The following is a 17,982-nucleotide window of genomic DNA, read 5'->3' on the forward strand; positions in this document are numbered from 1 at the left end:
TTGTTTATATAGGGAAGAACTACATTTCTGCTTTATTGGTAGGTTGAAGGTATAGGGGGAGAAGAGAGATTTCGAGCTGAATTCTTACAGCTTCACATAAACCAGCCAAGAATTTTCATTTACAGTCTCCATTCTAAATTTAATCCAACTCAGAGATTTAACAATGCTTTGTGTGAAACAATAGTTTATTTTCACAGGGTTTTTTGAGATACAAATACTTTTGGCTTTCTGGGTAGCTGTAAAATTATAATTGTCTACTTCTACCTTGAGAAAGATTGGGAAGAACTTCTCTAGTTCACAGGTTAAAGAATTTTTTTTTTCTACAAATTGAATTTTGTGTGTGTTAGCACAACTTCATCATCCTTCATAAACTTCTTATAAGAATTGTCTGAAGTGGTTCTCAAAGTGAGATCATAATCACCTGGTGGGCTTTTTAAATCACAGATTCAGCTGGGCTGGATCTACAGAATTTCTGATTAAGTGCAGGTTGATGCCCAAGAATTTGCATATGTAACAAATTCCCAGGTGATGTTGATTATGCTATTTTGGGAATTTCTCTTTGTGAACCATTCATCTACACACAATTTTCCACTTTGTTTTCTGTCTTTGACTCTTCAGTTACTTAAATTTGATTTTAATTTTCATCATTCTTTCGGAAGTGCTTTTTCTAACATCTGTCTTGATCTTTGTGTTGCCAAATCAAATGCACAGTTTTAAGTTCCTTGTCTTTCCTCATGTGTAGAAATCAATACAGTTGATTTCTCCTTCTGTTTTGGATGCTCGCTTCTGTTTGGAGACTTCATCTCCCATCTCCTTTTTTTTCTCTGCATGTTTTTCTCATATTCTTTCTCTCTCTCTCTCTCTCTCCCCCTACCCCCAATCAAACTTTAAATGTTAGCGTTCAATCTGGGTTTACTTCATATCTTACTTCACCTCTGTTTCTAAATGATCTTCTTACTCTCGTCTGTATGCTAGTAATTCCCAATTTATGTTTCTTGCTCAGGCATTCCTTCTAGGTTTTATTGTAGCTTAACAAATTGATTTCTTAAATGCTCACTTGAATAACTTATAGGTATTTCAAATAATATATTCAAAATTATTCACCATGTTTAATAAATTCTAGGGTGCCTATTTTTATTTTAATATATATGAATCTTACGTTCAGTGACACCTTAGATTCTATGAGATAAATTCCTTCCTACCTCTCCCCTAATAAAGTGTTCTTCCTCCAGCCTTCTCCCTGTCATAAATGTTATTTCCTACCATTCAGTTTTTAATGCCTGAAACCTGGGAGTTGTCCTTGCCTCTTCAGTCTGTCTTAGTGCTCTTATTCCTACCTTCAAAACACCTTTCAGTTCCCTCTTTTCCTAATCGTGTCTATTGCCATTATCTTTGTTAAAGCCCTAATCACCTGTTCCATGGATTATTGCAAATACCTTTTAACTTTTGGTGTCTTCCAACTCAATCTCTAGTTAGTACTTAGATTCATCTTTAAGAAATACAGTAATACCTTGGTATGTTAGCATAATTCGTTCTGGAAACAAACTATACTCGTATTGCGAGACATTGCTCGTTTACCACGTTAAAATTGTATTCGGTATGCGAGCATAATTTGTTCTGGGAAGAAACTACTCATGTTGCAAGACATCGCTTGTTTTCCACGTTAAAATGTATTAGAAATGTTTGCTCGTCTTGCAGAACACTCGCAAACTATGTTATTCGCAGTCCAAGGTTTTACTGTATAAATCAGTTTATGTCATCATCTTAAAATCCTTCAAGGAATGAAATTCATAGTGTTTGATATGGCATAAAAAGGCTTCACTAAGCTGGTTTGTGCTGCCACCAATCTCGTGTAGCATTATACTGTAATAATTGTCCTCATCCTTTTTGCTTCAGACTCACTGGTGCTCTGGCAGTTCTTTTACACTCCCATGTTCCTCCTAGGATGCTCTTTCCTCCACTTCCCATCTGCCCGTCTCCTTTCTTGTCCTTTAGGTCACATGTTTCAGCTCTCATCTTAAGCATCACTAGAGGTGTTTGCCGATCCCTAAATTTAAATTAGATCTTACTATACTCTTTTAGTGTTTTGTAATTCGTTTTATGACACTGGTGATTTGTTTATTGTGTTTATTTCTACGGTGTTGTGTATGTCATTCTTTTACCCTTTACACTAGAGCTTAGCACAGTGCATAGCAAATGGAAGGTGGTTAGTAAATATTTTTAAATAAATGATGTACAAATAGAGTCTAAAAAGATATGTGCACATATAGACTAAAAAGAAATTCATTTAAAACATTTATTAAATTTATTGGGATGATATTGGTTAGTAAAATTATATAGATTTTAAGTGTATATTCTATAATACATCATTTATATATTGCATTGTATTGCAGAGTCAGTTTTCCTTCCATCACCATATATTTGACCCTCTTTACCCTGTTCTACCACCCCTTTTCCCTTACCCTATGATAACCACTAAACTGCTGTCTGTGTCTATGATGTTTTGTTTGTCTTGTTCTTTTGTTGCTTTCAGTTTTGTACCCACATATGGATGAAGTCATATACTTCTTGACTTTTTCTGTCTAACTTACTTTGCTTAGCATGATATTCTCAAGATCCATCTATGTTGTCGCAAATGACAGTATTTCAATTTTTCTTATGGCCGAGTAATATTCCAATGTATATATGTACCACATCTTTTTTATTCAATCATCTATAGAAGGACATTTTCAGTTGTTTCCATGTCTTACAATAATACATAAATAATGCTACAATGAACATAGGGATACATATACGTTTACAGATAACTATTTTCAGTTTTTTGGGTAGATACTGAGAAAAGGAATTGCTGGATTGTATGGAAATTTTGTTTTTAAATTTTTGAGGCGTCTCCATACTGTTTTCCATAGTGGCTGTACCAATTTACATTCCCACAAGCAGTGTATGAGGGTTCCTTCTTCTCCACAACCTCTCCAACACTTGTTATTACTTGTCTTGTTGATAATAGCCATTCTAAGGGTATGAGGTGGTATCTCATTGTGATTTTGATTTACGTTTCCTTAATAGCTAGTGAAGTTGAGCGTCTTTCCATATATATGTTTGTCACTTTATAGTTCCTAAAACATACTCAGTACAATTTATTTACTTATTTATTTTTGTTATTTTGTTTGTTTTTGTTTTGTTTTTTAGCTGAGCCATCCTGCCACCTGTTGGCAACTCAGCAGCAGCTCAGCTCGGGCTGGGAATTGAACTGCTGTTGTTCAGAGCTCGCACTCTTGAGCAAGCTCTTAACCAACTGAGCCACTCAGCCGGCCCTCTCTGCCAATTTTTAATTGGATTGTTTGTGTGGTTTTTTATTTGAGTTGTATGAGTTCTTTGTATATTTTGGATATCAGCCCCTTATGGGAGGTGTTGTTTGCAAATATCTTCTCCCATTTGATTGGTTGCCTCTTTGTTTGTTGATGGTTTCTTTTGCTGTGCAGAAGCTTTTTAGTTTGATATAGTCCCATTCATTTATTTTTTCTTTTACTTCCCTTGCCTTTGAGGTCAAATTCATAAAATCCTCTCTAAACCCAAGGTCCATAAATTTAGTACCGATGCTTTCTTCTATGCAGTTTATTGTTTCAGGTCTTATGTTTAGGTCTTTGATCCATTTTGAGTTAATTTTGGTACACAGTGACAGATAGCAGTCTAGTTTCATTCTTTTGCACGTGGCTTTCTAATTCTCCCAGCACCATTTATTAAAGAGGCTGTCTTTTCTTCATTGTATGTTTTTGGTTCCTTTTTTGAAAATTTACTGCCCATGTATATATTGGGTTTATTTCTGGGTTCTCAATTCTGTTCAATTGGTGTGTGTGTGTTTTTCTACCAATTTTGATTATTGTTGCTGTAGTATAAATTGAGGTCAAGGAGTGTGATACCTCAAGCCTTGTTTTTTTTTTTTTCCTCAGGATTGCTTTGGCGATTCGGGGTCTTTTGATGATTTTTTGTTCTGTTTCTGTAAAAGAGGACATTGGGATTTTGACCGGATTGCATTAAATCTGTAAATGGTTTGGGGTAATATGGTCATTTTAAGTGTTGATTCTTTCCATCCATGAACATGGAATATCTTTCCATTTCTTTGTCTTCTTCATTTTCTTTTAATAATGTTTTACAGTTTTCAGTGTAAGGTCCTTCACATCCTTTGTTAATTCCTAGGTATTTTATTCTTTTTGTTGCAATTGCAAAAGGAATTGGTTTGGTTTTTTATTTATTTCATTTCTTTTTCTGAAATTTCATTGTTAGTATATAGGAACGCAATGGATTTTTGTACATTGATTTTGTATCCTGCAACTTGACTGTATTTGTTTATTGTTTGTAATAGTTTTTTTGGTGGAGTCTTTAGAGTTTTCTATATAAAGAATCATGTCATCTGCAAAAAGTGACAATTTAACTTTTTCATTCCCAATTTGGATGCCTTTTATTTATTTCTCTTGCCTGCTTGCTCTGGCTAGGATTTCCAATACTATGTTGAATAACAGAGGTGACGGGGGCATCCCTGTCTTGTTCCTGATTGTAGAGGAAAACCTTTCAGTTTTTCACCATTAATATGATGTTAACTGAGGGTTTGTCATTTATGGCCTTTATTATGTTGAGGTACTTTTTTAATACCCATTGTCTTAAGTGTTTCAATCTTAATGAATGTTGTATTTTGTCAAATGCCTTTTCTGCATCTATTGATAAGATCACATGATTTGTATCCTTTATTTGGTTTATGTGGTGTATCACATTGATCAATTTGTGTATGTTGAACCATCCTTGTGCCCCTGTAGTGAACCCCACTTGATTGTGATGTATAATCTTTTAATGTATTGTATTCAACTTGCTAGTATTTTGTTTAGGATTTTTGCATCTGTATTCATCAGAGATATTGGTCTGTACCTTTCTTTTTGTGTGTGTGTTGCCCTACCAGGTTTGGTATCGGTAATGTTGACCTCATAAAAAAGTTAAGAAGTATTGACCCTTCTTGAATTTTTTGGATGAGTTTGAGGAAGACAGGTATTAAAACATCTTTGAATGTTTGGTAGAATATACTAGTAAAACCATCTGGTTCTAGACTTTTGTTTTGAGGGAGATTTTGGATGATTTTTTTCAATTTTCTTACCATTGATCAGTCTACTAAAATTTTCCAGTTTTTTGTGATTCAGTCTAGGAAGGTTATATATTTCTAAGAACTTGTCAATTTCTTCTAGTTTATTGAATTTGGTGGCATATAGTCCTGTGTAGTATTATTGCATGATTATATTTCTGGGGTATCCATTATAACTTCTCTTTCATTTCTGACTTATTTGTGTCTTTTCTCTTTTTTCCTAAGTGGGTTTAGCCAGGGGTTTGGCAATTTTATTAATCTTTTCAAAGAATCAGCTTTTTCTTGCATTAATTTTTTATATTGCCTTTTTATTCTCTTTCATTTGATTCTGCTCTATTTTTTATTATTTTCTTCCTTCTGCTCACTGTGTTCCATTTGTTCTTCTTCTTTTAGTTTTTTAAGATGTAATGTTAGATTTTTTATTTGGGATTTTTCTTGTTTCTTGAGATATACCTGTAATGATATAAATTTCCCTCTTAATACTGCTTTCCCAGCATCCCAATAATTTTGATATGATGTATTTTCATTCTCATTTGTTCCTATGTATCTTTTGATCTCTCCTTTTATTTCTTCTTTAACCCAGTCATTTCTTTAGTAGCATGTTGTTTAATCTCCATATATTTGGGGGTTTTCCCCTTTTTTTTTTTTTTTTTTTTTGCAGCTTATCTCTAATTTCAGAGCATTGTGGTCAGAGAATATGCTTGGTATTCCAAGCATACCAAGAAATTCTTTTTCAAATGTAAGGCAAATAACAAGCAACTAAGTTTGGGAAATGGATATTCATTCTTAGTTGCCAATTACACAAATGATCTAACAAAATTATATTAAAAGGAAAATGTACTTTTTATGAGAATGCAATTTCTGAAAAAGTTGAAAAAATGTTTCAAAATAATAGGTAATTCATGATATTTAAGAAAATTTATTTTTACTAATAGAAATTGAATGAATTTGTTTTTTTCATTTTCATACAAAATTATGATTTTGTGTAACCAATTCTGTTTTTTTTTAACCACCCAAATTTTTTAGGAGGTTTCAGGATAATAAAGAATCATACTACATTCAAGGAACAACATTTAATTACTTGGCTTTTTGTTATAGTGGTTATTGGCAAACCACTGTTTAATTTTTAATATGTTCTTTAATCTTTGTAGAATAAAACTCATGTCTGTAGGCCAGCATGAAAAAAAAATAGCATGAATAATAGACATAGCTGATAGTCTTTTTTTTTTTTAAGAATATATAATTTTTTTGTTTCTATTCCTGTTTACTATTAGGCTTTTCTCTCATTGCAGGACTTTTGTTCTGTAGGGTCTATCTAGAGATCCTAAATTTTATATTTTATGTTCTATAAATTTTACTCATTTGAAAGCTTAGCTTTCTCTTGGTATATATAATGAGTGCTACAGACAAAGTTCCTGAAACCAGACAGTATCACATAGTTTAAAATGTTTCTAATGTCTTTGTCTGTCCTTTCTCTCACGGTCTCCTTTACTACACTCTTGTCTGTCTGACTCTCACAGGAGACATGGATTACAACTGGTTGGACCATACGTCTTGGCATAGCAGTGAGGCATCCCCAATGTCTTTGGTGAGACATGTGGAGCCTTACTATTTAATTTCTGTTATCATTTCACTTTTCCTTTTTTTATTTACACCTTTGCATGTTTTCTTTTTTGTATCTTTTATTTTTTTTATTTTTATCCCACACCTATAGGGGACAGTCAAAAGGGAAAAAGAAAAACTAGTGAGCAGGCAGTTTTGTCGGACTCTAACACCAGGTCTGAGAGACAAAAGAAAATGATGTACTTTGGTGGCCACTCTTTGGAAGAGGATTTGGAATGGTCTGAGCCTCAGATTAAGGACTCTGGGGTAGATACCTGTAGTAGCACAACCCTTAACGAGGAGCATAGCCATAGTGATAAGGTACTGAGATTGTGGAGCCTGCCTTTTAACCTGCTCATTTGGTCTTCGTTTGCTCTCTGTCACTCATTCAAACAGAACATAATAAAAAGACAGGGCATTGCAAGGGTCAATGTAGCATTTCTTAAGGTGCAGAAAAGAAAAACAAAACCAAAACAAACAAATCAAAATACTTCTTGCTTGCTTTGCTGTTTTTGTTGTTTGACGGCATACCAAAAAATAAGTAAATGAAATAAAAAATTAGGAACAAAGGAACGTTTTGTCTATGGTCGCATGAGAGAACTTTGTAATGTTATTATAAACCACAAATACAAAGAACTTTTTTGATTGGCTTATTTGATTGCTTGCATATATTTTCCTTGGGATGAAAATTAAATTATTAATAGTTTGAATCCCAGGCAAAAGGGAGATAATTGGGTCTGTTTGCACAGAAAAAGTTGTTTTTCTTTTTTCCCTTTCACTGTCATTTTGCTCTTTTGTTTTATTGTCATACATTTTAATGTAGTGTTAATTAGTATTAGAATCATTGCCATCTGCTTTGGTATTTATTATTTTTGCTTTTAGTGAAGTGAGACTTTTGAAATCTTACTACTATATATGTGATTGACTGGAACTTGTTTTTTTGCTTGCTAAATTTTGCATGAAGGTGTGCATGTTACTTTAAGATAACCGAAACTATGATTACACAAATCATTTACTTTGTTATTTGACATATAATTCATAATGGAATGGTGTCATGATTTATACAGGCCTCGGTCCGCTCTGAGAAAGAGATTAACTCCTAATATTTTAAATATATTTAACAATGGATACCGTTGAATTATCCAATAAAATTAATTTACTAAATAGATCAAAGACCTGAAAGAATCAGTGAACTGCCCAACAGTGAGAAATGTAATCACTTTTGAATTAGACCTATTTTCCCTATGCAGATTCAATTGGAAAATTGTTGGGGATTGTGTATTTTTTATAATTTTAATCTAGAAACCTGTTTCAAGGAATTTTGTGCTTTAATATAATTTGACCTTTTAACTTTTACTGTAATAAGGCCATTCAGTCTTCCAAAAGTGTTTGAAGATTAACTTCTCATTTTTAATTTACTTTAACTACATGGTATATTAATGCATCTTTTCTGCCTGTGGATTTATTAATCTTTGGCATATATACCAGGGGTGCCAAAGAAATGTATTCAAGTGGACGCTTTGGTCAACATTGCTCAAGCAGTAGTTCGCTGTAACCAGAAGTGTCTGGACGCTGATGGTAACCACGTTGAACACCTATTGTAACTGCAGAAGTCAAACACGACTTGTATTCATCTTCTGCTATTGGTATATATTATTACAATTTTAATACAATTTATTTTTCTTAAAATGTGTATACATTTTTTTGGCACCCTTTGAATAATTAGAGTTTGAATATATTTTCAACATTTCTCAGATTTTTGTAGAACTATATAACTTCAGTATTGTGTCAGAGCATTTTAAGAATTAGAATTAATTAGATTTTGGCAAAACTTAAGATTATAAAATTGAGGTTATAAGCATAATATAGTAAGCCCTTTTGATTGAAGTTTTGAATACAAACTGGTTTGTGTAATCATGACACTTTGGAAATCTGAAATGTAGAGAGATTGTAAAATAAGGAGTCATTCATCGTAGAAGAACATTAACTTTTGTTTGTTTGTTGATACAATATGTTAGCACCCTGTGACATGGCAACCATCTAAAGATGGAGATCGTTTAATTGGTCGCATTTTATTAAATAAACGTCTAAAAGATGGAAGTGTACCTCGAGATTCAGGAGCAATGCTTGGCTTGAAGGTATGTGATGAAGGTATATGAGATTTTGGCTCTATACTCCTTTACAGATTTATCAGAAAAGCAAAAGATATAATAACTCTTTCTACCTTTATCAATTTAGTGAGTTATTTTTTCCATTTTCAGTAATTCCCAAATATTTGCCTTCATTGTCCATTTTTTATTTTCCAAGTTTTATTTAAGAAGTTGCCATTAATCTATAATAACACTTGTATATATAATTTTGGAAAATATAACTAAAGTTATATACTTGAATCCTAAATATAGTGCTCAAACTTATTTTACCTATATAGTTTGTCCTTTAAGTCTATATCTGTGTTTATATTCCATTAAAATAATAGTTTTATTCAATTACTAAATACACAGACTGGGGAACTGTAATATATATATTACACAGGAATATACTTTTTGTATTAGTGTATTAAAATATATGCATTTGTATTTGTGTGTATGTGTGTGTGAGAAAGAAAGAATACTGTTTGAAGTCTGGAAACTAAAAAGTACTTGTTAGGAAGTTTAATATAAATATTGATTTATATTTTATTGTAAAATAACAGACATTTAGTAATTATAACAAATAGAGTTCTGTTTTGGGGTTTTTTGTACATCTGTATGGTGAATTAAAAACGGAATTAAAAAAAAGAGAAAATGTTTTAGTTAAGCCATTGCTACAGAAGTTGTATAGAATATAGTAAGTGAGAGATATTAGAAAATTTGGATGTAAGTAGAATTATGCAGCTAACATTTATTGGGTGGCTGCCATGTGACTGGCACTCACCTGAGCATTTTATATCTATCATTTTATTTAATAGTCACAACCAATAAAAAATAAGCTTAGAGAGGTGTCATAACTTGCTCATGGTCACAAGGTGGTGATGAAGGTGGGATTTAAATTCAGAGCTGCCCAGTATGTTGTTAGAGCAGTATAGTATAGAGGTTATAGCAATTACTAAGTACATGACTTTGATCAACTAAAATTCTCTTAGTCTTAGATTCCTCACCTGTACAATGGAGATAATAATACTTACTGAATGTTATAAAAAGATTGAGTAAATCTATATATAAACATTTAGTACAGTGCCTGACATTTTATAAGATTTCAATAATAATAATTAGTCAGTAATATTCATTATTACTATTAATATTTATCAAGCCAGGAAAGTTTTTAAAAATTAACATAGAGATTTGTCCTAAATATCTATACATTTAATTTTCAGAATTAAACATAGGAATAGTTAGTATTCACTGAACTGTAACTGATTGTAATTCACTGCAGCTTGGAAATAAATACATGGAATAAGATAAATGAATGGTTTTTGAATTCAGATATCTTTCACTCAATTTAGAAGAGGAAAAAAACTATTTTAGTCAATGAAGTTAGTTACTTAATTTGCCATAAAGTTAATATATTGATTGAATGGCAGTTGATGAGAATCACAGCATTCATTTATGAGTTCCCTCATAAATGTTACAAGTACATATATGACTCCACAGCATTATTGCTAACAGTTGCTTTTCTTTTTATGAAACATATATATTAATAGAAACATAAAAATAGAAAAACTGGGATGCAAATGGTATAAAGTTCACATGAATTCTGATAAGATTAAGTAAATTTTTAAATTTTCTCAGGAAAAATATATCATCATCATACACATTATCAATGTTCCTAAAGGATTACTAATGAAATTTTTGTAGGATATCACAAATAGCAAAAGTATCAAGTATTTATATTATTATAATATTTGAAATCTGTAACTAGATATGTTAATATAATTACACAGTACTGAAATAACATGCTTTTAGAAATTATGAAAATAAGAATCCTGTAATAAAGACAGAAATTACAAATTGTTTCTAAGGTATGCAACATTTTCAACAAATAATGGATTAAATTGTAAAACATTGTGAATATGTAAAGATTACACTTGTGACACGTGTTCAGTTTCTAATAACAGCACTATATTATTTAAAAATTGTTTTTAGTATATTAAGTTATAGTTTTAAAAGCTGCAAATTGTCTAGTTATTTTTTACTTCAATCTTCAATCATGTTCATTGGAACAATATGTCTCTTAATACTTTCTCCTTTTAAATAGGTTGTAGGAGGAAAGATGATTGAATCAGGTCGGCTCTGTGCATTTATTACCAAAGTAAAAAAAGGAAGTTTAGCTGATACTGTAGGACATCTTAGACCAGGTAGGTTTCTATCTTTGATTATTTACATTTAAAATGTTAAACTTAAGTAGTTATAAAAAAGTTACGCTCATTTAGAAGTGATGTGACCAGTAACAAAGAGCTCATTTAACTTAAATACAAATGTATTCATTAATAGAAGGTTGTACTATTATTTCTTGATTCACATTGGATAAAAAATTTTTGTATGTACTGATTTTTTTTTTGGCTGATATTACTAGTCTGTATCTAGTATTAACCTAATTTGTTACTCATTAGCCTTTGTTTTCCTTCTGAAAAAATTCCAAAATAGTTTAGGAAACCAACTTCGTGGATAAATACATATTTCCTAAACTGTATCACTCCTTATCTCTTTGTTAATGCATGCTATTGGAGACATCCATGAGAGCATTGGACATTATAAGATATAAGATGCTAGATATTAATCTTTTCACAAGAGAGTTTAGATAAGGGGCTCAGCTGGGTGTATTTTGAAAAACCTAGAATGCAGTCATGAAATCTACAAAAGGGTAACTGATCTTGATAGTTTCTAGAATTAGAATTTCTATTAAGAAATCATAGAGACAGGAGTGACGTCACCAAGATGGCGACAGTTTGCTCCTGATTTAGGTCCCCCTCCCAAAAAGAACTAACAACTATTCATGAACAAGACACCACTGAGAAAACACTGGAAATCACAGAGATAACTTTTATGTAATTTTTTTGTGTGTAATTTTTTTACCCTTGTTCTTTTGGGTAAAATATACTAATCATCCTGCTCATGAAATTTTATGCCACTGAAGCTGTTCTCAGTTTATTTCTTATTCCATATTGATGATTTTATTCTGTGGAGTTCATTGCAGCTTAAGATTGCTTTGTTTTTATTACATTTTATTGGATTAGATTTTCTTTCTAAGATTATTATTACTGACACACCCAATAGGTGATGAAGTGTTGGAATGGAATGGAAGGCTATTGCAAGGAGCCACATTTGAAGAAGTATATAACATCATTCTGGAATCTAAACCTGAACCACAAGTGGAGCTTGTTGTTTCAAGACCTATTGGGTAAGTTGGTTTGAGTACTCTTCACATATATAGGGTAGACTACTATTAAACAATTTGTAATGTGCAATCCGAAAATGTCTGATTGCTTTTTATAAAAGTAAATTATTTTGAGGATTTTTTTTTTTTACTAAAAACAACTCACCAAAAATCATGCTATCTCTTTATCTGATCATGCTAGACTATACAGTTATAGTTAAAAAAGAAGAAGAAATATTTAGGCATCTGTTATTTTTTATTACCTTAGTAGCTTAATAGATGGCTAATGGCATTAGTAGGAGAGGACTATAGTAACAATTACTTTTAAAGGAATTTTTTGAACTGTGGTCCTTTGCATTGTAAAAATGAGCATCAACTATATTCTGTGAATTTTCCATAGTTTTTTCAAAAAGGAGATTTCAACATAGAAAAGAGAGGGTCTAAAGGCATGCTATTCCCAGATACGAGGAACAATTTAAGGAAGAACTTAACATTTTTAAGGAAAAAAGATAAAAAATAAGTAAATGTCAAATACTCTTTGACTTTTATAATTTGTTACCTGTAGATTAAATTGAAAGTTTTGAAAAGTTGGCAGGAAACATAGTCCTTTGCGCCTTATTATGAGAATTACTCATTAACTATCACAGCAGTGTTTCCTTTATAGAGGGTTATATTCTAAGCAATTGTAAAAGATGCACCTATAACTAGAAGAAGCAGTTAAAAATTATAAACTGACAGTGAATTCTTAAATGCATGTTCAGGGTAAGAGCATTCTAGTGTAGAGGCTATAGGAATTATTCTTTTGTATATAATACTAATGCCCAATTTTGATTCATTTGGAAATGATTCGACTATAATATTTTGATCTCTTTTTATGCTGTAGAAAATTACTTAAGTTGGTAGCTTAGTTTTTTAATGTTTCTTTCAAAAGTAATAATCTGGCACATGATTGTATTTATTTTTCATTTTGTCTTTTTAAAGTTTCATACTGTGGTAAAACAACACTGTATCAACTTAGTATAGTATCAACTATATCTCTTGGTATTAAAAGATACTTTAAATACTTTTGTTTAATATCTTAAATATTTTTTATATATTTTTGGTGTAAATGCAGTTGCAAGGTAATTTTGTAAGTCCCGGTAAGAAACATGGTTGCATTTTTCTCAGTGGAGCTATTATATTTAAAAACTTCAATCACAATCTGAATATTTTAGTTTTTGTTTTGGTAATATATTATTTACATTTTAATGTTAAAGATTTAGAACAACAGCAAGTAAAAATAAAGAGTAGGATACAATTAAAATATATCTATAAAACTTGTTCAATGCAGAAATTTTTTAGAATGAACAATTGTGTAGTGAGACACATAGAAAGTAAAGTATATACTTTTTACAAATCTGCTATAAATGTGTATAAATTTTAAGTAGTGGGAATTAGCCCAGAATACTTTTATTAGTAATAGAGGACTGTAGATTGTTTTTTCCTTGTTTATGTAATTCTGCTATCATACACAATTTTGTTCATTTTACACTATCCTGCTATAATATAGGTTGATGTCATCAAAATAGCAGTAGCATTAATTGTTGAAACAATTTTTTATTTTCCTTTTCTATCATTTCAGAGATATACCTAGAATACCTGATAGCACACATGCACAACTGGAGTCCAGTAAGTTTCATTTATTCTGAAAGAAAATGTTATTAACAATGTCATTCATCAGGATTCAAATGATGTATTTAATCTATTAATACAAAATAAGACATATAATAATCTTTTTTTTTTTTTAAAGATTTGTATTGGGGAATTGGGGGATGGGAACAGCGCTGGGGAATTGGGGAAGGGGAACAGACAAGTTGCTGTCCTTTTGTTCTTCAGTCTAGTTGTGGAGGACATTGCTTCACTGGCCCAAGTTGGCACCATCATTGCGCTCTTCCCGGGCGAGGCAGATCAGTTGCTGGCTTCTGGCCAGCCGCTCTTTGCGGCTGCTGGCCGCTCACACTAGCTGCTGGCTACACACAGTAGCCCATGGCAACCCACTGCAGCAGGGGCTGCAGCCTACACCATCGCAGGTGACTCACGGCAGCCCAGCTCCAGGTTGAGCTGTTGTTCAGCATCTTAGCTGTAGAGGGCAGTGTCACTGGCCCTCATATGTGGGATCCGAACTGGGGTCCACTGGTGTCCTAAGCCAGCTCTTAACCTGCGCACCACTTGGCTGGCCACTCGGCTGGCCCAAGAAATATAATAATCTTGTTACCAAGTATATAATCATATAAAGATGTAAAGTTTAGCATTATTTTATGTCATTGTTGGAAAAAATACAAAAGTCTATAATACTATAAGATAGTTTTTCTAACCATACTGTCTTAACTAGTATGTGTTTTTAGATAGGTTTGTTAATTAAAAAAAAGAAAGAAAATAGATGAAGTGGAGTTGGGGTGAAAGAAGAGAAACTGGTGAGAGGACTGTTTTAGTATTTTAGTGGCGAGAATGATGGTAACTTAAAGAAGGTAGTGAGAAGTGGTTGGATTCTCTAAACAATAATTGAGAATATCATATTGAAACAGAGGTATTTTTAATTTTATATTACAATTGCAAATATAAATTTCTTTAAGAATCTTTACCAGGTAGGTGAAATCCCTTTGGAATGGCGTAGCGCTATTCTTTGAAATATGATCATCTGGCCAATTTGATTTAGTACCTTTGGCTGGATTCTAAATCATCTTATCCAAAATAGTACCATGATCATATGAAGCTATGCTATAATAAATAAATACTAATATAATAATAATTATTGTTATATATAATGATATTATCATCATCATTGCTCCCATTTTATTGAGTTCCTGGAACTGTGCTTGATGTTGTGTGTACATTGTCACACTTATTTCTTACAATCCTCAGATGCAGATAAATTTTTGTTTACTTACATTACATCACCCAGCTATTGTGTGAGCAGTGTGGAACAATTCCAAAATTGTTTCTAAGGAGACAGGGGTCCTTCTCAAATCAGATTTAGTCCTTTATTCATTAAATGCTGAAGTATGGGTTTCCCCTAGCCCAACTCTTAAGCTCCTGTCTTTAGTTCCTGAATAAATTCTTATCTTCATATAGTTTTATGGCCATATGACGCCTAAGTTTACATTATCAAAAGGATCTATCATTGTCTCTTTTTTTTCACTTTTATTATTATTATTATTATTATTATTATTATTATTAGTTTCAGGTGTACAAAACAATGTAATAGTTAGACATTTATACCCCTCACAAAATGATAACCCCTTATCATTGCCTCTTTATCCCTGAATGTTTAAAGAATATACTTCTTTCTGTTAAGTGTCTTTCTGTTCCTTGAAGCTTAACATGTAGAAAACTGAGCTTATTTCTTACCATAAAGTCAACATCCTTTCCACTTCTAAATATTATAAAAAGTATCATCATTACTCCTGATGCAGGCTTGCAGTTTCCCCTTTCATTTTACACTACTCTCGACAAAGGTGAATTTTATCCATTTGGGCCTCCGATTAGGGAGACACTTTAAGTTTAATTTCCAGCAATAGTGTCTACTTGACACTTGGTTCCGTGCATATATTCAGTTACCTTCTTTTCATCTTTTGGGTGCGTCAGAGGTGTCACAGGGTCACTGTGTTCCAAATTAACTTTTCCACCCATCCCCTTAAACACAGGACTCCTCCAGTGTTCTACATCCCAGGGATTATCAGTGTGGCCCTATGCAGAGAACAAGACAGACACACGGGGGACTTTCTTGACCCAATATCTAGTTATAAGACTTGAAATCTTAATTTTTTCCCCTCTCTTTCCTTTATATCTCATATCTAATTTGTTTCTAAGTCCTCATTTTCTCATTTATATCACCTGAATTCTTTGTATTCCATTTTCACAACCCTTCCTATTATTTTATTTATTTATTTATTTATTTATTTATTTATTTATTTATTTATTTATTTATTTATTTAGCTGAGCCATCCTGCCACCTGTTGGCAGCTCAGTGGCAGCTCAGCTCCGGCTGTGAATCGAAGCGGCGACCCTGTTGCTCAGAGCTGGCACTCTTGAGCACGATCTTAACCAACTGAGCCACTTGGCTGGCCCTATTATTATTTTATTGAATTGACTTGGTTTTGTTGTCCATCTCACTAAATTGCATTTACACTTTAAATAAGTGGTAAAGTCACCTTCCTCAAATGCAATTTTTATTACCTCACTTGTAAGAGCTTAGCATGAATGGGTACTTCATTAGCACCAAGATGTGTAACCCAGAATTCCAGGCACTTAATCCCCCCAGTATTGTATTAGCCCCATTTTTATTCACTTTCTAATTTGTCTCTTCCCCTCCATGGAAATATATTCATATGTGTAACTTCTGGGTACTGTGGTTCTGCTTTTCTGATATATATTTTAATAGTCCCTCATTTCTTTTATGCCCATGTAATTTATTATATACTTCTAGATATAGTTTTAAGAAGTCACTTCCTGGAAACATTTTATAACAACATTCTAGTATGTTTTTAAGCACTACAAGTTTAGATGGTTCTCAAGTTGCTTTATTGATTTAGGTTTTGGTATTTCCTACCTAAGTTTCCATTTTAAAATTTTCTTAATATGTTATTGTAAATATGAGTTCAATACACATAACAGACAAAGTAAATAAGTCCTGATGTATATATAGGTCTCTCTCGACTATAATTGGCACAGAAAATGGTACATCCTTGGTCTTAAGAGAATCCCTAAGCTTCGTTTATACTTCAGTAGAACCGTTTAAGTGTATTTGGAACATTGTGGCCAAGAACATGGTCTATATAATGATATTCTGTGGACATTAAAAAATTTAAGTGATAGAAGGTAAAGATTATTAAATGCTAATGAAGAGCTGTTATTATTCTTTATGTATAATTACCATTTCAGGTTCTAGCTCATTCGAATCTCAGAAAATGGATCGTCCTTCTATTTCCGTTACCTCTCCCATGAGTCCTGGCATGTTGAGGGATGTCCCACAGTTCTTATCTGGACAACTTTCAGTATGTAATCACTAAATTAATTTCTCTTTTTGGAATATCAAGCAGTGTTTTTATTATATGTTGCTAGTTTTTTGTAAACCAAATTCTTCTTCGAATGTAATTGTCCTTTTAACCATCAACTTTCATATTCTTAGTAATTTTAATTAATTGAAATTCAGTTTTAGTTATTTACCATAGTGTTTTCTTTATTAAAGTTAGGTTTCCTGGAATTCACTGAGAGTTAGAATTTGAGAAGATATCTAAAGCTTTTTTTACCTTAGTAATATTATTCCAAAATTCAAGGTTATGAGTTTTGCTCAATACCTTAAAATAACTATAATCTGTCATATTCTTGAAATAAAAATTCTACACTATACAAGGATTATATATTTAAGATAAAAGTAAATATTTATGTATTCTTCCCTGGTTTTCAACCTTAAGGAAATTTGGGGGCACTTTCTTAGTAATCATTGGGATATGAATATTGCTCTAAATACAATGATACTTTAGATACTTTTGTCAACAGACAAAAGTAAGTAAATGGGTAAATATGTAATAGATTACTGAGTACACCAGGTGATTTCATATTAAGTGATCCCTAATTTGAGCATTTTATAATGAAAATTCAAAATTCAATTATGTGTTTTACGTCCATATTAGAAGAGCTTTGCAAATGTATGCCCTCTTTTTATTTACTTCTTCAGTTTTCATTCTCTTTTAAAACCATTAAAAATATTAAAATTTATCCAGCTATATTTTAGAAACATACAGGTTAATAATGACAATAATGCCAAAAAGTTACTAAACTTGAAATTTTATGAGTATTAAGAAATATTAGATTCTCAAAATTCAGACACTGGATTTTGGATAAAAAATTATAATTAAAAA

General features: G+C 31.9%; 1 protein-coding gene across 3 annotated transcripts in view; it reads left to right on the forward strand.

Annotated features, from left to right (window-relative positions):
• The window catches only part of LOC109377923 (regulating synaptic membrane exocytosis protein 2-like), a 119,974-nt gene that overhangs the window by 95,563 nt on the left and 6,429 nt on the right, over positions 1–17,982 (forward strand). For 2 of the 3 annotated variants that reach the window (XM_019634393.1, XM_019634394.1), the window contains exons 3-8: positions 6,843–7,051; positions 8,749–8,868; positions 10,964–11,063; positions 11,983–12,106; positions 13,704–13,750; positions 17,003–17,115. In XM_019634393.1, the coding sequence (XP_019489938.1) occupies positions 6,843–7,051; positions 8,749–8,868; positions 10,964–11,063; positions 11,983–12,106; positions 13,704–13,750; positions 17,003–17,115 (713 nt within the window). Of the gene's footprint in view, positions 1–6,648; positions 6,717–6,842; positions 7,052–8,748; positions 8,869–10,963; positions 11,064–11,982; positions 12,107–13,703; positions 13,751–17,002; positions 17,116–17,982 lie in introns of all 3 variants that reach the window. The other variant, XM_019634395.1, reaches the window with a different exon arrangement.

The sequence above is a fragment of the Hipposideros armiger genome, unplaced genomic scaffold, assembly GCF_001890085.2.
Source record: "Hipposideros armiger isolate ML-2016 unplaced genomic scaffold, ASM189008v1 scaffold_1627, whole genome shotgun sequence".
NCBI classification, from domain to species: Eukaryota; Metazoa; Chordata; class Mammalia; order Chiroptera; family Hipposideridae; genus Hipposideros; species Hipposideros armiger.